Source organism: Chlamydotis macqueenii, chromosome 1 (genome assembly GCF_036417535.1).
Source record: "Chlamydotis macqueenii isolate bChlMac1 chromosome 1, bChlMac1.mat, whole genome shotgun sequence".
NCBI classification, from domain to species: Eukaryota; Metazoa; Chordata; class Aves; order Otidiformes; family Otididae; genus Chlamydotis; species Chlamydotis macqueenii.
Window position 1 is genome coordinate 98,031,667 of NC_141556.1, and position 24,162 is coordinate 98,055,828.

At 39.5% G+C, this 24,162-nt stretch overlaps 2 protein-coding genes across 9 annotated transcripts in view; both read left to right on the top strand.

Moving 5' to 3' along the window:
* PHLDB2 (pleckstrin homology like domain family B member 2) overlaps positions 1 to 9,433 on the top strand; it is a 65,652-nt gene extending 56,219 nt beyond the window's left edge. For all 8 annotated transcript variants that reach the window (XM_086762793.1, XM_086762821.1, XM_086762815.1 and 5 more), the window contains 5 exons: positions 1,568 to 1,658; positions 1,927 to 2,073; positions 4,067 to 4,286; positions 6,686 to 6,771; positions 7,498 to 9,433. In XM_086762793.1, coding sequence (XP_086618919.1) covers positions 1,568 to 1,658; positions 1,927 to 2,073; positions 4,067 to 4,286; positions 6,686 to 6,771; positions 7,498 to 7,638 — 685 coding nt within the window. In that variant the 3' untranslated portion in view covers positions 7,639 to 9,433. The remainder of the gene's footprint in view (positions 1 to 1,567; positions 1,659 to 1,926; positions 2,074 to 4,066; positions 4,287 to 6,685; positions 6,772 to 7,497) is intronic.
* Positions 9,434 to 11,014: 1,581 nt separating this feature from the next.
* ABHD10 (abhydrolase domain containing 10, depalmitoylase) lies at positions 11,015 to 17,796 on the top strand. The gene is made up of 5 exons (XM_086771906.1): positions 11,015 to 11,141; positions 13,719 to 13,902; positions 14,701 to 14,812; positions 15,737 to 15,874; positions 16,959 to 17,796. Exons 1-5 carry the CDS (start codon positions 11,027 to 11,029, stop codon positions 17,298 to 17,300), a joined length of 891 nt encoding a protein of 296 aa, XP_086628032.1. The 5' UTR covers positions 11,015 to 11,026; the 3' UTR covers positions 17,301 to 17,796.
* Positions 17,797 to 24,162: the final 6,366 nt, after the last annotated feature.

Genomic DNA, 24,162 nt, shown 5'->3' on the forward strand with positions numbered 1-24,162 from the left:
TTTTTTTTTTTCTGGAAATGCATAAAATGTGTCTGTTCTCAAACTACAGAGGAAACAGAATCACTGTGGTCATTCATCAGCTCGCCAAACAGTAGTCATTTCAAGATTCATTAGCAACTTCTTTTTTAATGGTTGAGGTTTTAGAGATTACTGTCTTCTGCTACACACTAATTTCTGTGAGCAGGATAAGCAAAGCAAGGATGAAAGAATTTAACTAAGCTGAAGTATTGACAAGTTTTATATGAGAAAATCTAATGTGATTGACTATCTGTGGGGTTGCTCAAATGACTTAATTTATGACCATGTTGCTTTTACTGAAGTTATTTGACCCAGATTATCTTGGCCCATAAACTAAATATAGTGTGGCCAAAACAGGCTTAGGCATCTGAGTGGCCCCCCTTTTTTTTCAGAAACAACAAGCTTTTGGAGCTCAGCTAGATTTCAGGGTTAAATGTTACTATTGTATTGTATTGTATCCTCTCACGAAACATGTCCCCAGTATCAGAGAAATGTCTTCTGAAGACTGTCAGACTTCTGACAAAAATCCTGGTCTTACAGACATAAGAGGTGTGCTCAGAAAAGTGAAGGATGTTGTTCTCCCCTCCCCTGCCCCTTGCCCAGGACACCTTTTTGGACTACTTCCATTCTACCTGTGTCCCTTCACAGTTGGTCTGTATGCTGTTAAGTAGGACGAATAAACCTGCCATCTGACACCCACTTCCACTTGAGTGGTCAGATAGTGTTTTCAGCACAATCCTAGGTCAAGTTTTTCTCTGCCCTAAACATTCAAATCCCTTCTATTTCCTTGTGTTGGGTTCTAGTCTAACGGCATTATTAATGGTAATATAGTAATATTTAACATCACCTGCTTTTCTTGAACAGCATAAGGTGAACAATCAAATAGAGAGCATGCCATGGAAATGCCACAGTTAAAATGGCTCTTAAATTGAGATGAAACAAAGAAATTGTCTTGGAGAGAAGAAACAAAAGAAAAAAGGACAGGCAAAGGTGATAACTGTGTTGTGCTGGGCCAGGATCTACCACTTTTTGCGATTACCCTTGTTTCTTTGGCTTGCCGGTTACTTGAACTAGTAGATCCTTTCTGATACAGCTGTCACTGAGTGGCCTTTACGCGTACCTCTTAACCTTCCTTATTTTTATTGAGCATTTTTTGATGATGAGCTCAGTGAAACACAAAATAGAGACAGTCTATAGCCAAAACGACTGGTATATTCAGATGGCTACCACTGCCAGCTCTGAGGATCAGTAATGTGTTCTGTTAGGACATGGTAAACACCTGCATCTGTATTTTGTTATCTAGGAGATGACAGATCACAGGGGACTGACAAGATGCATTTTTAGGCACTCGAATATGCATTTTTCACAACTGTGCATGAGGAATGTAGACATTAAGAGCCTATAAATATTTTTTTGTTAATGCCTACTGCACTGAATTGGATCAGAACAGTATCAACTCCATTCTTAAACTGTCTAATGCTGGACTGTAAAGTATGTCTTTAAATACCAAGTGTTCTTTTAAATAACTCTGATTTTTTTTTTTGTGCAGTGCTAGCACTTCAAATGTTGCAAGAATAGAAGAGATGGAGAGACTTCTGAAACAAGCGCACGCTGAAAAGACTAGGCTGCTTGAGACCAGGGTAAGCACAATTTTATGAGTAAAACTAAAAGTGGGCATGTTTGTTAAAGAATACCCTCCTAAATGCAACATTGAACCCTAAATAGTTTACCTAATAGATAGTTTAAAAATTACATTTGCAATTTTGATTCCAATTCTTGGTCTGCTTTGCTAGATATATATTTCTGCTTACTTAAGAGGCAAAAAGGGATTTACTCCTAGCTTAGAAATGACATTATCAGCTATAGTTTCACATATAATTGAAGATCTGCATGTGTTGTGGTATTTAGGAAAGGGAGATGGAAGCTAAAAAACGAGCTCTGGAAGAAGAGAAGCGCCGCAGAGAGCAACTAGAGAAAAGATTGGAAGAAGAAACTAGCCAGAGGCAAAAATTAATTGAAAAAGAAGTCAAAATACGTGAGAAACAAAGAGCACAGGTGAGATACGTTGACATTAAATGTTTTTTAAGTACAAGACTTCCCCCTAAGTGTATTTCTGCCAATGGTAAATAGAACTGCTTTCAGCTTAATAGATGGATTTAGTATTTCTGAGGTGTGCTGCTAAAAGTTTTTCTGGGTTCTTGGAGCCTTAGATAGATGTCTGAGTATTCATTTAATTTAAATAACAGCATAGATATATATTTAGTTTCTTATATCCAAAGTATAAATATTAATCCTATAAGATTTATTACTGAGTATGGGCAGAGCAGAATTTTTTTTGCCTGAAATTTGTGAATGTGTTAATTTTATAAACCATTGGTGTTTGGTTTTTTTCTTTCTTTTAATACATAAAATATCTTGGAATGTGAATTGTCACTACCAAATATTTGACTGAAAAAAACCAGATGAAGCAGCTTTTCCATTTCCACATCTACTCTAGAGAGGAGATAGTATTTTTTTTTTTCTAATGTTACTGGGACTATACAACATGAGAAACATTATTTAATTTAAACAGCGTTAACCTCCTACATCTTCTTGCTTCTTATTAGGACTTAGAGGTCTCTTGAGCTTTCTTTAGGCTTTATCCCAAATTGGAGTGTGCATGTGTCCTAGTATTATGCCCTATCAGTTACTGCTAATTGGCAGACTTGGCAGAGAGGCTGAAGACTGTGAACTGACAGGAAGACAAATCATATCTGTCAGAAATAACTATGTATTTTTGTTAACTTGTTTCTTTCCTTTGTACAGTGAGACCCAATTTTTTTTTTTTTTTCAGCACTTCCTGACAGTTGGAAATGTAAACTAGGGGAAGGAACTCCACCTTTGCACTGTCAAAGCTGGTGCCAGCTTGTATCACACAGGACTGCATAATTTTAGGATGCTAAAAGTTCTTGCAGGCAATGCAGCTGCCATTGCGCCAAGAGTTTCTGGAGAATGCAATGAGGGAAAGTCCCTTCCATCTGTGATTCACAGTGGGATTTATCAGGCTAACATTAGGCATGGAGCAGGGGCAGATTAGATTCTCCAGGTCACTGACTTCTCTGGCATCAGGGGAGAGAGGAAGGGAGATGCCCCTTTCATGGGCCATTCAGAGCACCTAAATTCAGCTTCTCTTCTGAACCACCTTGTGATGTAGCCTCTGTCTGCCTTGACTGCAGCAGGAGCCTTTGAGAGACTTGTCTTCTGTGTTTAAAATTGAGTGGGTGGGTGGGGGATTGTTCCTAGACCCTTCAGGCTCGGGAAGACAAGCAAATTCCCTCAGCTGGCTGAGGTCCCAAATCCACTGTCGCCTCCTACTTGTTCTCCCAGCTGATACTATCCAGGCTTGATGCAGAGTCTTGAACTGCGATCAAGAATGAGGCACCGTTTCCTGTGCTGCTGTGCTGTCTCTTGCAGAGGGGCGCACTTCAGCTGGCTGTCAACTAGATACCACATTTAATTCGTTCAGAAGAAAATAATTCTATTTTGTTTGCAATCTCTGTGAAACTAAGGATTACAGTTCACTCTCATAATTAATTTTTCTTGTAATAGCATTGTCTTATTATTTATACTTTGCATGTAAAAAATTAATGAGTGAGATGTGTGTAGTGAGTATCTAGCCCAGAGAAATAAAGGGTTTGCTTAACATCAAGCAAATGAAGTTCTTACACTTCATCTAAAGCGGCCTCACACTTTTACATTTAATTAATGTTTTAATTCTAAAGCAACCTTTCTAGGCTGTGGCCCCTGTTTTACCAGCTTATCAACTGATGATCTCAAGAAACTCCTATGCTCTAATCTCTTATAAAGTTATCCAACACTTTGTAAAATTACAAGTTTTAAGGATTTATCTCTTAAAGAAAGTTAGGGCTGCAGCAAAAGCTCTTTATTTTTCTTACATTCATTCTTAGAATCTCTGGGCAGTTTAGAGTTACGTCCTTGCAGCAGAGTGAGCGAAGGAGAAGTAAAGACTACGGTTAAAAAGAATATAATTTTCTTTTCTTTACTGTAGGCCCGTCCCTTGACTCGCTATTTGCCCATTAGAAAGGAAGACTTTGACCTACGAACTCACATTGAAACAGCTGGTCACAACATAGAGACCTGTTACCATGTCTCCCTCACGGAGAAGACCTGCCGAGGCTTTTTGATCAAAATGGGAGGAAAAATTAAAACATGGAAAAAACGATGGTTTGTTTTTGACAGAAACAAGAGAACTTTTACTTACTACGCAGGTAGGTTGCAGGATCATTACGAGGGTACATCTGTCCCTCTAGTTTCCTGTCAGCCTGAGCTGAGATATGAACATGTAGGGAGTCCTGAATAAAACTTACAGTTCCATCTCGTCGGGTGTTTTACACGTCCACTTAGAGATTGTGCAATCCCTTCCCTGTAGTGTTCGATCCTAATGACAGGTAAGGCGGAAATGAGCATAACAAAGGGAGAGATGTGGATAGGCAAGAGGAAGAAATGGAAGATCAACAGGTTTCTAGTACACAGAATAATGACTCCACATATTATATACTTCTCCCAATGACAGAATGATTTCTTGTACCCTTCTTACAAGAATATGATTTATTATGCTTACAATGAAAGTTAAATAGAATGTTTCTGCAGTCGTGTTGCTTGATGTGCTGAAAAGTCTTTCAGGAAATTAAATATACAGGACTAGAGTTTTTGAGTTTGACATATTTTGAGAGTCTAAGGAATTTCAAATTAATAACATGCAATATTCTAAAGAGGTTTCTGTACAATAATTCGTGTTAAATGCTATCTCTGGCCATTATAAGCATTATAGTAATTTGTTAACTTGAGGTAAACCCAGAAATTTGAAATATAAGAACATATACATCTCTCTGATTGCTGTGCAAATGTACACATGATTTGACTTTAAGAGGAAGCCAGAAAAATTACTTTGTGTTCTGAATATTTATTGTTAGGAGAGGCCAGATAGGGGCATATGTAGGATGGTCATTGCTAAGAAGGAGAAGAAAACATCAAGTACAAAAAAGACCCAAACAGTTCCATTTCCTTTTATGACATTACTGCTTTCCAGCAACTCATAGGGAACTTAAAATTGATGGCAGAGTTATGCATTGCTCAGTCCATCTTCTCTAAAACACATATTTGAATTAATTACATTCATTCATTACATACCTCCTGAATATTCTTACTAGTTTGCAGTAGTACTATGAAGAATGTGACAAAATTTTTTTTTTATTTTGTTCTTAACATGTGGTTTACTGGTTAGCAAGGCGTGTAGCATACAGTAGTGTTCCCATCTGGTACTGCTTTTTTTTTTTTTTTTTTTTTTTTTAGTAGTTATGTTAATAGTTAACAGTTTTGGTTTTGAGTGCAGTACAGTTACCATAATGCAATTTCAATTACCAAAGAAAATTTTTCATAATGTCTCAAGGACTACAGCCAACAAATATAGTTTCATGAGAATTTTGTACCAGCTGCACAAAAATGCAGCTGCTTGTATGAGTGAGGATTCATCTAGATCTTTAAATATATGGTAGACTTGCAAAAATATTGATGCTGTAAACTCTGAGTAATTGAACTCAAAGTGAATATACTGGTATATTGGTTTAGTTCTGCAAGCGTACTGAACAAAGAACTTACCCTAAAGTCTGACAATTTAGTGCAGCGACTGAAGCATCTGCATTTTCTGACCTGAAGTATGCAGGGAACTCTGCAAAGACTGTTGGGATGTGGATGCCTGAAATGCTTTTGTAACCGACTCCTGTTTGCTTGTATGGCACAGACAGTATACTTTGTATAGTATTGCATTTAGCTTAGTATAATGTATGCTGTAAGGTCCTAATCTTACACCTCGGTACTTCAGCTGCTCCCCGAGGGGGCTGGCAGGGAGATTCCCAGTGCTATATTGTTTGCTCTCTGGGATTTCTTTTTGCCATTATGTGAAGCTTTGGTAACTGCCTGCAGCTACCGATAGAATGCAAACTGAATTTACTGAGTGTTCAAAACGACAGCAGAATCTTGCATGGGACTGACTGTTCAGTGTTAAGGTGATAGTAACTTAGGGTTCAGTGCATGACTGTTCAGTGTTAAGGTGATAGTAACTTAGGGTGAGAAGGGGTTATAATCCCCTAGCATAAAAGTACTAGGAGTGGAAGGAAGTTTGCCCTTCAGTGTCACATGCAGTTGTGATGCTTCTTAACATCCTCTGAGATTATTTAACAATTTCTCTTCCATTTTGAAGGCAAACTGTAGGTCTTATCCTGTGAGCTATGTGAAGTCTGGCTGGCTTTCATGGAATTGGAAGATTGGATGTATCTCAGGGATATGTGTCCTTCTGTTGTCTAATACCGGCCATAATGTTTAGACACTTCAGTGAAGGGAGTGACTTGCAAACAGATGAGGAAATTGCAAAAGCTTTATTTCCTTGGAAATCAGGTGGAAAAGAAAACATACTAAAATAGGATGTGCATCCCTCAACAAAAACTGACCGACTAGTAAGAAAGGTTGAAGACTTCTGTGGGATCTCGCAAGCAGAAGTGTGAATCCAGTTACTTATCAGCTGAACATATATGGAAATGCAAATTAAGCATTTGCTTCTTGACGTACTGTTCATTTCAGTTCTCAAGTCATTCTCTCTTTTCCATTTTAGACAAACACGAAACTAAATTAAAAGGTGTAATATACTTTCAAGCTATTGAAGAAGTCTACTATGATCATCTAAAGAATGCATATAAGGTAAACTTTGTTATTGTTGTTTTACCTGAGTATCATATAGCAGTACCCAAAGTACAGTAGCTGCTGTAAAGTCAAAGGGAGAGCTGACAGGAAAAAAAAAAAGAAACTAACAAAAAAAAAAACCCAGAGTGAAGGAAAAGAAAGATGAAGCCAGATCAGTGATCAGCACTGTTTGTTTTGGGTTGGTTTTTTTTTTTTTCCTACTGATGAAAGCAGTGTCTACCTGCCAAGTGGGATTTGCCACAAGGAATTCCTTAGTACAGTGGTGAGACCACTGAAAGAAGTGGCTTTGGCAAATCAAGGGATTGCTGGATGTGTCTGTCATAGGGACAGAGTTTGATGCAGGCAGTTCATGGCACCCCCTGCCTCTCATCTGTAATTTAAATGAGCTGTGAAGAAGCTGACTGTATCCTTGGCAAATGGATTTGCAAAAGCCAAGGTGGTTTTAAGCAGTGGACAGAGTGGGGGAGTTAGTTGTTTGAACCCTGTACTAGTGTGTAATAGTCTAGTGGAAATATGTTGTAAAAAGTGTTTATGGTAGATACAAGCAGTTTAAGCACATCTCTGCTTCCAGTGCTGCAATGTAGGATGCAGTGCTACAGCATTTTGTATTTTATCTTTCTCCTTAACCCTATCGTAAATCTCCCTGTAAGGAATTTCACTGCTAGTGCCAGTCAATGGCTTTGATTTCAATCTTGTGCTGTCCTTCTTTCTGTTTTATTTTAGAGTCCCAACCCATTGCTCACTTTCAGTGTTAAGACACACGACCGGGTATACTATATGGTTGCTCCTTCGCCAGAAGCCATGAGGATATGGATGGATGTTATTGTGACGGGCGCAGAAGGCTACACCCACTTCATGTTATAATAAGAAGGGGCAATAGGGCATACTGCAATAACGTAACGTATGAAGTTAGCCATACATAGTGAAATCTGAAAAGCCAGTGAATACTCTGAAATATCCTCCTTATGATGTGCACCTGAAACCTCGGAACAAGACTGTTTTACGAATGCATTGAAAAGGAGGACTTGTTACTTGTTTTAGTTGATCTTTATAGGACTGAAAGAGCTAAAGCTGTTGAGAGAATCATACTGCTCCAAAATGGATAATCGGGCAATTTAAATTACAGCATCTTGATTCAAGGATAATTTTCTAAAATTCTCTTATAGGGAGAATGTCTTCATAAACTCATGCTAAACAGTTTACAAACGTGTGTTCTCATCAGTTTGCAAAAAAATCTAGTAATGGAACAAAAAGATATAACAAGCATATATTTTAATATGCAGCATTTGACGTTTATAGATGATTAGGTGACTTTTTAAAACTTCTAGTCAAGTATTTTATAAAAATATAAACAGAAAAGCAACCCTAAGGTACACACAGTTCTTGCCTTAGTAGTTAAGTATTACAACAGAGCCAAAGAGTTATACAATTCCCTTATAATGTTTTCAAATTGTTAGTTGTATCTAACTCTCTGTAAGGGGACAGTGCCAAAACTCTTAATGACTTTTAATATAATTAAATTGTTAAGATATTCAGTGTGTTCCGACATCCAGGGACACGAACTGTATGTTTCAAGTCTGCATCTATGGAGCTCAACAGAAAAAGAGGAGGAGAGCTTTATAAAGATGCCTTTTTCCACAAGGATAAGAAATGGAAAACGCGTGTATTAACTTCCTTATAAGGAGGGGGTTTTTAATCTTCCCTGTTGAATATAATGAGCTGATTCTAGACCCTACAGCAATTTTATTTTCTGTTTTAAGGTCCCAGCATGGTTCTAACCTTACTCTGTGCCAAGTGAATGCTCTACTGAAACCTCTCAAACATTGGTCACCTTGAAGCCAGTATCAAAATCTCTACCTATCTAAATTCTTTGGAGCCAAGTTGTCGAGCCCAGAGCTTTTTTTTTAACATGCATATCTGCACAGAATAATGCTGTTAAATAGAATAAAAAGAGAGGCGAGTTCTAAGAATTTACGCTAAGCAGCGTATGAATAAACAACTCTGAAAATTTTAAGTAGCAGAGATTGAGATTCCTAAAACAACAAAAATAGTGAGGGTGCAGTGGTCTCACATTTTTAAATCGCTTCCAAGTCCTTGAGTAATATTGCAAAAACATAAATTATTTAATTGAACTGAACTTCAACAAAGTCTCTTATAATATGACTTTAAAGAGGTTCTATTTCAGTTATCAAACTTATGTGCTCTGTGGTTTGTGTAATAGAAGAAAGCACATTAGCCTTTTTTTTTCTTCATGAGAAGTTAATGGCTTTTGATGGAACAAATAAAAAACTGAAAGCAGCATAGAAGTATGCTGGCAGAATATTTTTGTTACACTTTTAAAACCCTGTATCTAATGAACAGGTTGAATTTTTTGTGGTATCAGCAGGTGATATGGTTGCTCTAGCATGACGAACATCAGTTTCCACTTGAATCTTGAAAGAAGGGACTGTTATCACAAGGTAATTGTTATCTGTGCAGCTTGTAATCTAATGATTTAAAACACTATCAGAAATAAATTGCTTTGGTTTATATAATTATTATTTTTCCCTGATGTATCTTGATTTTACTCCTAAGTATGGTTATAAAGGTTTTCTAATAATGATTTTTGTATCCTGCATGATGCAATGAAGGCATTTCAATAAACATTTTTAAAAATACACTTCTTTTAAATATTCGCTTGCTGCTTCAGCTTGAGACATTTCTGCTTATCTTTTAGTCATATACAGTTGTGCAAGCAATTTTGTATTTCTTAGTAATGCTTAATCTAATCATTCCATGTGTTTCCCCATAAAAGAAAAATATGGAAAATAATCCTTCAGATGGCAGTGAAATCAGGAGTGTAGTCTGTTTACTGTATGTATATCATGTAATACCTTTCTCATTTTTTATGACCCTGTTTGAAAAATTTATCACCAGCCTTGGATCTGGACAAATGTTTTGTTTAACTGCAAAACATAAATTGCTGAAGTTTAAGAGTTTCCCAGTTTTTCCAATATTTGACTTGGACACGACTCAAATTGTAGGAAGCATTTAGCTCATTTGTAGACACCCATGCACTTTTGACTTTTTCCACTAAGTTTGCCGTCATCGTCACAAAGCCCGGCGGGGTTTGTAGTAGGAGATACCAAGACAACGTAAGCAAAGCCTGGTGGTAGGGACCATCTTTTATGATCAGTCTGCAAGCAGTCCACCAAGCTTACCTCGTCATGGGAGCAGAGTACCTGTGTACCCTGAAGGACCTCAGGCAATCGCAAACCACATACACCACATCCTAAAAACCTCAGTCACTGCATCCGTCAACATACCTGCTGACAGGGGCTGGGCTGGCACTTGCCTGGGAAAATACCTTTGCTGGCACTGACCTCTCTTAGTGTTGCTTTCTTCCTTTCTGCGTGGTCTGTATTATCAAAGGTAGAGCGCATGAAGATGATCTGGAAGGAAAACATTATTTTAGCTACAGTGTCTGCACAAGTGAGACCAAGCAGAGACGGGTGAGGAGGCGTAGGCTGGTGCAAAGGCTGTGTAGGCTGAGGCATGGCCAAGCCCTGATGCAGCTGCAGAGGTGACTGAGGGAGGGACGATGGGTTTCAAAATGTCCTTTCTAGCCATTTCTAAGGGTGAGGTAATCATGTGTATGACACTATACATGTAATACAAAATGTGTACTCTGTAATGGTTTACACTCACATGCCCCATCCCTGGGAACATTCAAGGCCAGGCTGGATGAGACTCTGAGCAACCTGATCCAGTGGGGCATGTCCCTGCTCCTTGCAGGGGAGTTGGACTAGATGACCTCCGAAGGTCCCTTCCAACCCTAACCATTCTATGATGATTTTATGATCTACAGGCCACCTGAAGCAGGGGGGTTTCCAGACCGGGTGTTACCAGCCTCATCTGGTACAGAGCCGCCTTCACGGGGGCAGGTCTCCTCTCCAGAATACACGCGCAGCTAGGGAAGTGCTCACTAAGTGTTTTTTTAGTGGCAAAACTTTGTTTTTTACTTCACAAATCAGCATACAATACAAACTACACGGACCAAACCCAGCCGCCCTCGCCCCACGACCAGCCTGGAAACGCAACTGCGCATGCGCGCTCCGACTCCCTCCCCGCCCGTCAGGCGCAAGAGCAGGTTCACGCGCACGGCGTCGCCACGCCCGCCCGGGGCGGAGGGTGGCCGTGCGGCGCATGCGCCTGGCCCTCGCGCCGCGGATGGGGCTTGCGCAGTGAGGGGCGGGGGACAGCGGCCGCGGCCATGGCGGCGGCGGCGGCGGGCGCTTGGGGGGGGTTGGTGCGGGCTGGCGGCCGCCACCTTGCCTCGGCCATGATGATGTTGCTGTCGCCGCTGAGGGCGGCCCTGGGGCTCCCGGGTAAGGGAAGGGCCGGGCCTCGGGGCACCTATGCTGGCTCTCCGGGTGCCTCTCCTCCTCCGCCTCCTCCTGTTCTTCCACCGCCGGCGGCCTGCGAGCCCGGGGGAGAAGGGGGCACCAGTCAGTCAGTCGGAGGGGAGGGGATGCGTGTGCGTGGTATGCGGTGTGTAATGACCACGGGGAGGGGTGATTGCTCTCGGCAGAGCGCGGGGCGGGCAGCAGGAGGGGACACCCTCTTCTCCCCTTCAGCGCCGTGTCTCCAGCGGGAACGGCCCGGGCCCGTTCCTTGGAGTGGGGATGGGGCCCTTAAACTGCGCTCCGCCGCGAGGGAAGGGGCGGGTTACTGACAGGGTTTTCTTCCCCTGGTGAGCCTGTGGGAGATAGTGTCTGTGCACAGGAGAGGATAGGAACGGCGCAAACCTCTGCGTGTCTACAGAGCAGTAGCTTTCCCACGTGTGTTTAGTTCCCTGTAAGCTCGTCCTACCGCTGCTGCTTTCTGAGGAGCTGGAAGTAAGAAGCGGGCCAGTGCTTTTGCTTGGATGTGAAACGTGCTTACGTGTGAGGCTTCACCAGGCACCTGAAAAGCCTCCTTCTCTTTGTAACTACAAAGTACCACCTTTGCACCCTTCAGAAGTGCTCTGCTCGTTCTAAGGTCTTGCACTGAAATCAGGAGGAGAAGTTACTGGGTAGCTGCCCAGTTATTGATGTTTTTATCTATCTGAAGGGAAGTCTGAGTGTGACTCCAGGGAGTCTTGTTTTGGATTGGCTCAGGTGGTTGCTTTAGAGTTTTGCATTATTCAGGTTAGGATTGCTGCTGGTACACTTGAAGTAGCTTGTTAAATGCGGAATACTCATTTGTGGAATAGCTTAAGACAGCAGTTGTATCTTGTAGCTGCAGTTTAAACCCTGCCCAGTGTCAAAATAGTTTGAGGGCACCTCCAGAGTGCTGCAGGATGGAAAACCAGTGACTTCAGATGTGGTTTTCAGGACTTCAGGGGGAGAAAAATACTCCTAATTTTTTTTTCTGTCAAGTCTAGCAATTCTTGGTGTATCTCCTCTGTTACTGGCAGGTGAAGAAGTGACAGGCTTACTGATAGAGACACACACAAACCAAAAGCCATAGCGTGAGTGCATCTGAGTAAATATACCTATACTGTAGTATTTATTCCTCTTTATATTAATTGAAGCATCAATAGGATAAAGAACTGTCCCATTGTTTCAGGAAATATTTAATGGTTTTAATCTGTAGTTCAAATTTTTATATGATTCTGTTAGACTGTAGGAAAGTGCTGAATACTAGCTACATCCTGCGTCTGTTATGCATCCACATTTACTCATGCACATGCAAGTTTAAAAACAAACAGACAAAACCTCTTGAATGTAATCTCCCTGACAGTGAGAAAACAAGTCAAAGCTGCAAAACAGCTAAGTGCTGAGGTACTGTTGTGGCCTGTTTTTGCAGTATTTATCCAGCTGTTATACCAATAGGAAGCCCTGGTGTATTATTTGGGGTTGCATAGTTTTTGTACCTCGCTATTGATTTACAATATTGAAGAACAATCTTGAGTACTGCAATAATGTAACCTCTCCAGCAAGAATACAGCAAACCATGTAATGGGATATCTGTGCCTCTTTTGGAAATGCATAAGAAAATCCTAGCTCTACAGTGACCAGCTCTGTTTTTTCTTATGGGATGTGTTTACTGTATTGTTCTGTATTTACAGAACATGCAGCTTTATTTTGTTTTTTACCTTCTGTGCATCATATCTGAGAAAAAAAAAACAACTAATCTTAAGATGACATTGTGTTAAAATGAGCCTTTTTTTCAGTGTTCCTGGCAATGATCTTTAAGTTAAGCAGAAATAGCTCCTGATGGTATGATGAAAAAGGCTAGATGTTATTTAATTTCATTTGGTTTTGAACAATGCTAATGTTGTTTTCTGTTCATCATGTTGAAGAAGTTAGTCACAAGAATCTTTCCCAATTCCCACTTTTGAACTTCCCCATTGTATAGCATCTTCATACATCTCCTGGATCTGGGGGTTTGATGCAGATGCAGTTTTGACCTTCAGTTTTAATTTTTAACAAAAATTTGTCACTTCATATACTTCTGAACTTACCATTGCACACAGTGCTTTAGTCTCAAAATTATATTTTTTGAAATTCAGTCTGGAAAAGCAAAAAGGAAATATAAGAAGTTAAACTAAGCAGATGAAAAATCTTATTTCATCTGAGATTAGTAAATATGTTCAAGATAGTATAAAACATGAGGACAAATGAAGTAGAGGAGATTTTGGCATTTAGCTTCAGTTGGCCACTTTGCTGATTGCTGAGTGTACTCCTTACGTAGTTGGCATTTAATGATTTGAGAGTGAATCGCAAACAGCTTTCCCTACCAGGTTGATCAATACTAGTTAATCATTGAAGAGTAGAGGAGATATTTTTTTCTTTTCTCTTGAGCTAAAGTATCTTGTTTTCACATAATATGCCCATATTTCCCGAATACTAATTTTATGGAATACTAGTATTTCTCCCAAGATTATCATTATGATTGTACTAAATAGCTCTTTTTATTAGTTTACAGGCTGAAATCATCGGTCAGCTTTCTTACTCGACCAGATCAACCAAATCTTGCTTATCATAGACTAAAAGGCAGGAATCCAGGGGTTATTTTCCTTCCAGGCTTTAAATCAGATATGAATGGTCAGAAGGCAACTGCCCTTGAAGATTTCTGCAGCTCTCTAGGTCATGCCTTCATCAGGTACATTCAGAGCGTCATTCTTGAGAAAGTGAAACTAGTATCGTGGGTTGGGGGAAGGATTTTAACAAAAATAGGTAAACTTTGGCGTTTGGATCAGAATGCATACTGTGCTGTGCACAAGCTAAGAAGTGTCTTTCTTCCATTTCAAACATAGGATTTCTGTCTGTAGTGAGACTGAGGTAAATCAGGAGAATGTATTCTGAAAGTAATTCAGAAAATTCTCTGATAAACTTCTGTAGTCTAGCCAGTGCTGTGTGCTACATTAAGGCTATAGGCATAAAAATGGTAAAGAAAGGACCCAGAGTTCTAATTTTTTAAGTTACCACTAAGCGTGCTTCCTAACTGCCAGATCTTATTAAGCTACTCAATGTCTTCTGTGGTGTTAGAAGAACATGCACATGCTTGGTGATACTCTCCTTTGATAGACGAGGTTGAATGCCGACTTCCATAAGTCTTTGGGTATAGCATTTGAAAGAGTTCGTACATATTAAAAATACCTTTAAAATTGAAGTCTATAGGGGTTTTTGCCTGTAAGGGAGGTTCTTTGGGAAATATCCTGGTAAAATTTGAATATCGTTGTATTACATGGTAAGAGACTGCTTCATCACTTAGTTGCATATGTTGTATTTAAACCGCATTGTATGTGATTTCTGGTGCTAATGATAGACAGGACTAAGTAAGAAAACACCTAATACGATAACTTGTCCCCTGTTTAATTTGATTAAGTGATAGTGCTTAATTAACTTCTATGTTGCTGTAGACAGTACTATGACTTTCATTTTGATGGTTATTTTTCAGGTTTGATTATACAGGATGTGGAAGTTCAGATGGTAAATTTGAGGAGTGTACAATTGGCAAGTGGAGAAAAGATGTTCTGTCCGTACTGGATGAACTTACAGATGGACCACAGGTTATCTTTTATTTTTAAATATAGAGTGTTTTTTGTCCTCAAGGTAGAACGTTAATCAAAACTGCCACAATAGCTCTGGTCAACAGTAGCTTCTGTTTAACAGCTGACACCTGCTCACTTTCAAGCTGAGTCATTTGAGAGGTCATATTCGTAGGACCTCTTTTGCAAGCAGGTAGGTCACAAAATCGTGGAAACATGGGTTGGCAGGAGCTCCTGGAGGTCATTTATATTAGAGCCTCCTGCTCAGAGCAGGGCTGTCATTGTGGGGAGTCTGAGAAAGCCTCGTGGCAGAGGTTCCACCTAACAGGGAACTGTTCCAGTGTGGTGCAGCCCTCTTCATGTAAAAGTGTGTCACTGTGCTAATGCTGCATTAGTTAAAGGATTTGCAGGAATATTACAAATTAAGATACTCTGTATGATAAAATAGCTTACAAGAATAAATGGCCAGAAGCAGCATTTGACTTCTTCAGTGACTTCAGACGTGACTGTGAGAAACCTGAAATCCCCTGCAACCTGGAAATACCTATTGCTCTATTTAAAGCAATTTTATATGATGAATAGCGTTTGTTGACCTCTTTCACTGCACTGAGCCTTTACCATGTGCATTTATTTTAAGAAGGAAACATAAAGTATGCATGTGATACTGAATTGTTTTAACTCTCATTTTGTTTACAGTGTTTCAGTCTCAGACAGCAATAACTAGCCATGCCAAACAAAAAGAATAATAAAATACCAGATCCTGTGGTGCTTACTCAGGCAAAATTTCCACTGGAAGTGACAGCAGTTCTGCCTGGGTAAGGGACGGCAGGATTATGCCCAAGGTTTAAGTAGTTAAATAACATGAAAAGTGATACTTTGTAAAAGAAGAAAAAAAAATATTAGCCGTTTCCTGTTAAATAAGATCTTATTTTCTCTCTTTTTCAGATTCTGGTGGGCTCCAGCATGGGTGGATGGCTGATGCTTCACGCTGCAATAGCACGCCCAGATAAAGTAGCTGCTCTAGTTGGAGTAGCTGTAGCAGCAGACCATTTTGTAACAGCTTTTAAGAAGCTTCCCATTGAGGTAAGTGTTGATGGTTGGCTTTTGTGCAATCTAAAAATCTGTCAAACATTTAAGAAATTCTGTTGTTCAAACTGTACTTTTCCTGTAAATCTTCCAGTAAGTTTTCTTTGTTTGTGGTGGAGGTAAGCTGAAAATTAAATTAAAAAAATAATAAAAGTCTGCAAAATACTGTGCTTCTAGTATGAAGGTGGTGTGAGCACTACCTAGAATGTGTTTATATTACTGTGGCATATAGCACAAGAAGGCAGATCCCTGTTGTTCAGCAGTCCATTAGATTTCAGCGTTGAATATCTCATATTTGCATTCAAATTGGATCCTTGTGCTTTCAAGGATGGAAAAGTAGCTGCTAAAGTAATTGAGATGACATTGGATGAGATTAATCTGACACAGATTTTGTGTGTGGAAGAGGAATTCTTCAGGTTAGTGTGTTTGTGAAGACTATAAAATTTAGGTGGTGGGAAGTCTCTTTCTGAGTAGCTTCCTTGATAATAATAATGTCCAGTCTTCAGGAAGGTAAATCGGGTGTTATACTGTAACAAATAAATAACTTAGACTTTAGAATAAATAAAATATTTTCATGAATTATTGTATTTGGTAAGGCATTTTGTAGTGTCAGTATTACTACTTAAGACTAAGGTAAGATTCTGGAAATGTAGTATTTGGACCAGGTTATTGTGGCAAAGGCTGAAAAAACTGGTGACTGGAAAATTCTTTTTTCCTAGGAGTCTTCTTGTTTGAGGTTCAAGGAACTGATTGAAGTCAGAGAGACTTACTATTTATTGTCACTATGCATCTTTTTCTTTCTGATAGATTCTTGCTGAGAGACTTAATTTTATTTGTGAATGCTAACTAGATTAATTTGCAGGAGAGACATGCAGAGTAGCTTTTGTGACCTGGTAGGGATTTTTGTCTTCTCAAATGCTGGAAGACAAGCGGGAATATACCTTCTCTGCTAATAAAAATGGACAAAGTGGAATTGTATGCCTGGGCAAGTTTTACTGCATTTAGAACAGAAATAAGTTGAGGCACTCTAAAGAACTCGTAACATCTGTCTTGTCTATTCTTTGCTCTCTTTTTTTTATAGGCACAAAAAGAAATAGAAGAAAAAGATGAATGGAAGTTTCCAACAAAGTATAATGAGGAAGGGTATTACACCTTGACGTATGACTTTATCAGAGAAGCAGAAAATCACTGTGTGCTGAATAGTCCTATTCCTGTAACATGTCCCATACGACTTATTCATGGCATGAAGGACAGTGATGTCCCTTGGCAGATCTCTATGCAAGTTGCTGATCGTGTTTTGAGCAAAGATGTGGATGTTATCCTCCGCAAAACAGGCCAACACCGAATGAGTGAGAAGGAGGATACAAAACTTCTTGTGAATACCGTTGATGATTTAATTGACAAGCTGGCAACACTATCGTAAGCTGCAGAGCAGCACGAGTGCATGAACTCTACACCTTACTCTTTTCCATGAGTAGCAGAAGCCCTGTTCTTCACAAGATTATGCCAGGCCTGTGACTATCACAGTAGAAACTGAGCTTTATCTGCTGTTTCCTTACCTCTGTTTGATAAATACAGGTATTTTATTAATGCTGCATTTTGCACAGACAGTCCAAAATGGGAAGGAGTGCTGCTCTTGTGTTCAGAACCTCTCCTTGACCACTTAAACCTTTTTTCGCAAGCTTCCCACACTTTTGTACTGAAATGTTGATTCATTTTTTGTTACTGTTGGCCTGTACAGTAAAACTTTAATTTCCCATGTCTTTGACACCGTTTCAGTATTGTCCTTTTGCTGTAACATTCTTATATCATGTCTGAAACCATGTGTGCAAGGCGAAATACAACTTCAGTATTTACTAAAGTTACTGTTGTTAGAAATAGTGAATAACATGAAGCATAATAAACAGATTTCAGATAAATTATTGTATCGTTCTTAAGTTAAAATTGGAAAAGTGGAAGGCACACCCTGATGGTGTGCTTGGGGTACTACATGAGGAAGAAGTTAACTTCTAAGAAAGCAGGGCCTCAAAGCGCGGATGGAGCTCTCTTACCTATGCTTCTCAGTAGGATTTATGTCCTCCTCTCCAGAAGAGCTCATTTGTGGGCCTACTGTTAAGGGAATGATATATAATATTGGTGTAAAGTAAATCTGGATCAATACAATGACTCCTTTACTTCTTTAAAGTGGGGAGTACAGCACCATAGAGCATCATGGCCTCTGTTCAATGACTCGAGGACTTAAAAACTGTAGATAACTAGGAGCAGTGTCTTCCAGAGATGGGAATTTGAGTTGCACAAATGCAAGCCTGAAAACTTTTAAATGAAACTTGGTAGCTGGATAATTCTTGTAATGTAAATCTTTAGAATTCAATAGTAAATTGATATAATTGCAAATGTGACTATTACTTGTTTTCATTGCCCAAAAATATGGTGCCAATCATACACTTGGAAGAGAAGGAGGAACTTACTTAGGTGAGAGGCTGGAATTAGTTCAGGCTGGCCTTAATATGAAACATCAGTCAACACTATATAATTGTTTCTGGCTTTACTATTTTAAATAGTGAATGGCATTGCCGTTGAGATCTTAAAGGACTAAAGCTCCTGGGGGTAAGATACTTCTGGAGGGTTTGTTCTTTTCAGTTCTTAGCATTGTCAGTAGAATTGTGTTGTACGGAGCTTTGCTGAGGTAGTGTTTCTTGATTTAAAAACAAAACAACTAAAACCAAAACTAACAACAAACCAAAAACCTCCGAAATTTCAGATGAGTTCCTGTGAAGTACAGTTTTATTTAGGCTTCACTACTGGGAAAAAACCAAGAAGCTGTGATGTAGAAAACTTCAATTGTGGTATGAAAGTAAAAAAGATGGCTTTAGTTTAGTTGCAATCCTAAGACAAGTGTACCAATTCTTTAATTCAATTAATCTAGCTCAGGATACTTTTTTGAGGAATACAACATTCCATGAAAATCTTGCTTCCAAGTATTTCTGTTTCTGAAGGGAGTAGACTTTCTTCTGTCTATATGAGTATGCAATTCACTACTTTCTTAAGCTTTAAAACCTCTTGAATATGTGTTTTACATCTGAGGAAAATGATTTCAGGTAACTTATGCAAATTGCTCAGCCACTTCCATTCCTGAAGGTTGAGCTTTGTTTATATTAATACATTGTTAAACCATTGTCATTTTTATATGTATCCATGTCACTTGCATCTGATAAAACCTGAAAAATAGGTTTTGTGAGTTTTAAAGACACAGTCAAATCAAAATTAAGTTACTTCAAAACTTTCTACTCATAGTTTATCTATGACAATTTTTTTAATCCACTTATGTCACATCTCTCAGATTGCTTTGTCTCTTAATGGAAGAAAAAGTGGACTGCAGTCATGCTAAAGTAATTGATTTTAATTAAGGCCCAAAGTTACCTGTTGTGATAAATGTACTTTTTGTTATTTCAGTAACTGAAAAGTTCTGAGCTATTTTTTTTAATTGGCAGTTACACTTAAATGTTGAATTGAACTGTAATACTTCAGATAGAAAAAAGTCTTTATATGTCTGAATAAACTGTAACTGTATATTTCTCTTGAAAGAGTTGCATTGTATTCATTCAAAGCTTCACTTTAGCCTTTATTAAATAATTGATATTTCATGGGTAAGATCTTTTTGTTACAGTGCCTTAGAGCAAGACAGATGAAAACAAATGTGAAGGGGAGCAGTTGTGCTAGTCGTTTTCAGGGTTGTTTTGGTTGTGTTGCTGTTTGGTGGTGGGTTGTTTTTTTTGTTTGGTTGGTTGGTTTCCCCCATTATTCTGCTGTAATAACATCAGATGGGAGAAGGCAGCATAACAGGGTTGACACAATTGAGGATGATACAAAACTGCAGCATCAATTGCTTAAACAACAGCATTACTGACACTTAGTCCTAGGAAGGTTTTTTTGTTGTGTGTGCCACTTGTTTTGTAGTTCTGTTTTCCTTCTCTGGTTGCTAAATGGAGATTAGTGGTAGCGTTTACATTACAGCCACACTCAAAATTTGCTACATAGAAATGTGTAAATGCAAAGGAAGAAGTTTCTTCATAGAGACAGTATTCCAAGTAGTATTTTGAGATTCAGTGAACGCTAGTGCCCTTCTCTCTGTGTTCACTTACCATTTTCTATTGTTGTTTTTAAATCATTGGTATTTCTCTTTGCAAGCATAGCATTTTCCTTGTGTTCACACTGGAAGTTACCAGCATTTTGATTACTCTCAATTTGTCACATTCAGATGCCTAAGAGAAAGGATAGATGATGACCAGGGAGATTTACATCCTACCCGTAACTAGCTCTTGACCTATCAGCTAGTTTTGACAACCTTGAAGAGTGTAGTACTCGCATATTCTGATGGTGTTCTGATTTTATTCAGTACTATGTTTTGTCCCCTGAGTTAATGCCTGTGGCATCTCTTTTTGTCTTTGCCAGTAGATGCCTAGATAGTGAATTATTTTCAATATTAGTCATGTTTAAAAACAAGTATTTATTTCCTCTGTAGACATACTGTATTAAACTAGGGTATTACATATTTGGAAAGCTCTACATAGTATAAATTTCTTAAATCCTTTTTAATGAATTTTTATGTTCTCATTTTTTCTTTTTTTTACGAACTTCTAATTTGCTGCCAAATATAAGGTATGTTTTGTGAATATATAACACACATTTCCTCAATAATAAGCTCGATTCTCATGAAATGACCAGTGTCTTCTATACCTCCAAATTTACCAACTCTGTCTTGTGCTGCCTCAGGGGAGCTGATTTTCTCTGAATATCTTAATCTACATGTAATTATTTTCCGAGCACTCTGAGCTTAAGTTTTTAGCATTTGCATTGTCTTTCACTGTTGGCAGGTCTGAACAGGACTTCGGGGTTCATTGGTCACCGAGTGTAGTATGGACATGTGGGGGCTGACACGGTACAAGGAAGCTCTGGACACTAACTGAGCAACTCAGCTTCTTGTGTTTGATCGTTTGATCGTTTGATCAAACGATACTAGTTGAATAAGCACCTCGAGGTATTTATCTTCTATGTAAAGCTTAAACTCCTCCAGCTGAGGAGTTAGTTATAGTCATTCAAGTTTCATGAGTAAATAACAAAAAGCTTTTATAGCTAGGCAGGAAGCTTGATTAGCGTATAATACCAAAGCAGCAGATAATAGTTTTCATCAAAAAGAAACAAAAGCATTACCAGCTGCCTTTACCGGTCCCTAGTCCTTACCAACATTTTCATTTCAGATCTGTTGCAAAATCAAACTACTTGAGTCTTAACTTGTGAAACAAAAAATTCTGCTTTCTAAAAAGGAAGAAAATGGTGAGGCATGCTCTCCCATGTTTGGGATTAAACTGCAATAGACCAAGTATGTGTTGAAAGAGTCTCTAAAGCTTATTCATCTTGTTTCCTAATAAACAAGTGCTCTTATTCTGTGTATATTGAGCTGTACTAATGCAGTTTTATATACACGTATTTTTATCTTGTCAAGTATTCTAGTTGTTCTCTCTTCTGTTGTTTGGCTTTACATTACACACTTCAGGTTTTGGTTGTTGGTATTTTTTTAAGTTAAATGGTATTGTTTCATGTAGTTTCACTTTAGTGAACTTATTTTCTCTTGCATCAACACTAAATACAAACAAAGCAGTGTTCACAAAAAAAAAAAACCCTGTGTAGGCCTTAAAAGAACTGCCTCCTGCTGTTTCATTTTTATGTTAATTTTGATTACGTGCTGTCTGGACACGCTGTTTTTCAATGGGGCTAAGAGATTTATAGTACCATACTTTTCACATCAAATTAAAACGTGCTTAGAGAGAAACTTCCAACCAGCTATGTGTCTGCAGCTGCTCAAGTGTTTTCAGTGTTGTAGTTGTACTGCAATACAGAGTTACAACATTTTCTGAACCAGCACTTTGGTCAGAGTCCCTACTTTAGGGCCTGTGCTTGTCATTTCTCCTTGGTCCCTGTACCCTCCTCTGGGGGGTGGGGGGAGGGGGAAGTGGGAGGGAAAGTCATATCCTGGGGAATAATGGGATTTGAACTTCCTTGATTTTTAAGTTGCTTAGTTACGCTGTTATAGAGAGGCCTACCTTACTCTTTCAGGTATTTTTTTTTTTAATGGTAAAAAATTACGTTAAAGGTTTCCCTGGAAATAGAAGAGGGTTATGTTTCACCTGTCTCTTGAGATCAGCCATCTCTGCTTTAAGCTGATGCGCAAATTCAGTCAGATATGTAAGAAGCAGAATTCCACTAAAACTTGCTGAAAATTCAGCAACTGTCTAAGGAACGCATTCAGAAATACCAAAATACAGTGTACACTCTCACCCTTCTGGCCTTGTCCTCAAGCCCAGCAGGGACAGGAAAGGCAGAAGGAACTCAGCTGTGCTGTTTAATAGTAGCCAGATTGCTACATACCTGGTTTTAATGCCACTGTGTATGTTGCTTTTCTCCTGGCGGGTGTTTTCTAGGGGAAGAGATTACTGTAACCGTTGGGAAGAAGAGACAGAGATGAAGGACAAAAATTTACAGCTCATAGATTTACTGCTCATAGGTCAGTTTATATAGCTCAGATTTACTTTGTGACTGTGGGACCTCATCTCTCTCCCAATATATATTTGCTTAGAACAGAAGAATGTTAGTTATGGTCTTGGCCACGCTATGCATAAATCTAAATTACAGGACCTATTGCAGTCTAGTTGCAGGCTTGACCTTGTATTTCTTTTTCAAATCCTGCATATGTATGTTATATGGTCCAATGCTTCTGTTCCATTAGAGAGAAATGAGCATTCTCCATATGACACAGTAATTGTAGCTTTTGATCTGCTCATGGGTGAGGAATAGACATGTTCTCAGCCTGCTGAAGTGTCTTATCTTGTGTCTGACAAGGAGCTTCAGCTAACTCTCCATTTATATTTGGAATGAAAAGCAAATGACAGCTGCTAAAACTTCCAGTCACTTGGTTCTGAAACTAAAATACAAATTTAAAATGTATTTAGGCTAGCACATGAAAGGTTGTGTTCTTTATGGGCTTTCTGACCTGCACTATGTTGTCCCCTTGCCTCCCACGTGGCAATTTGAGAAGGTCACTGCTGCCTGTCAGGGTGGAAGCAGGTGCTCGTATCTGTGGCAAAGGTACGCTGAACAGTAGCACACTTAAAGGTTGGAATGATGTAAATGGCCTGCCCAGACTTTTGTCCTGGAAAAGCAATCTCAGTGTAGAGAGTTTAAAGCCATTACCCCTTGTTCTATCACTACAAGCCCTGCTTAAAAGTTTGTCCCCATCTTTCTTAGAAGCCCCCTTTAGGTACTGAAAGGCAACTCTAAGGTCTCCTGGAGCCGCCTCTTATCCAGGCTGAACAGCCCCAACTCTCTCAGCCTGTCCTCATAGGAGAGGTGCTCCAGCCCCCTGATCATCTTCATGGCCCTCCTCTGGACTCACTCCAACTAGTCCATGTCTTTCCTGTACTGAAGACTCCAGAACTGGACGCAGTACTCCAGTTGGGGTCTCATGAGAGCAGAGTAGAGGGGCAGAATCCCCTCCCTCGACCTGCTGGCCACACTTCTTTTGATGCAGCCCAGGATGCGGTTGGCTTTCTGGGCTGTGAGTGCACATTGCCGGCTCATGTTGAGCTTCTCATCCACCAGCACACCCAAGTCCTTCTCCTCAGGGCTGCTCTCGATCCATTCTCTGACCAACCTGTATTTGTATTTGGGATTGCCCTGACCCATGTGCAGGACCTTGCACTTGGCCTTATTGAACTTCATGGGTTTCTCACAGGCCCACCTCTCAAGCCTGTCAAGGTCCCTCTGGATGACATCCCTTCCCTCTGGCTGCACCACACAGCTTGGTGTCGTCAGTGAACTTGCTGAGGTGCACTCTATCCCACTGTCCATGTTGCCAAAAAAGATGTTGAATAGGGCTGGTCCCAATACCAAGCCCCGAGGAACACCACTCATCACCAGTCTCTGCTTGGACATTAAGCTCTTGACCACAACTCAGTGTGGCCATCCAGCCAATTCCTTGACCACAACTCTGAGTGTGGCCATCCAGCCAATTCCTTATCCACCCAGTGGTCCATCCATCAAATCCATGTTTCTCCAGTTTAGAGACAAGGATGTCGTGCGGGTCAGTGTCAAATGCTTTGCACAAGTCCAGGTAGACTATGTCAGTTGGTTATACTTTGTCCACTGATGCTGTAACCCCATCATAGAAGGCCACCAAATTAGCAGGGCATAATTTGCCCTTAGTGAAGCCATGTTGTCTGTCACCAGTC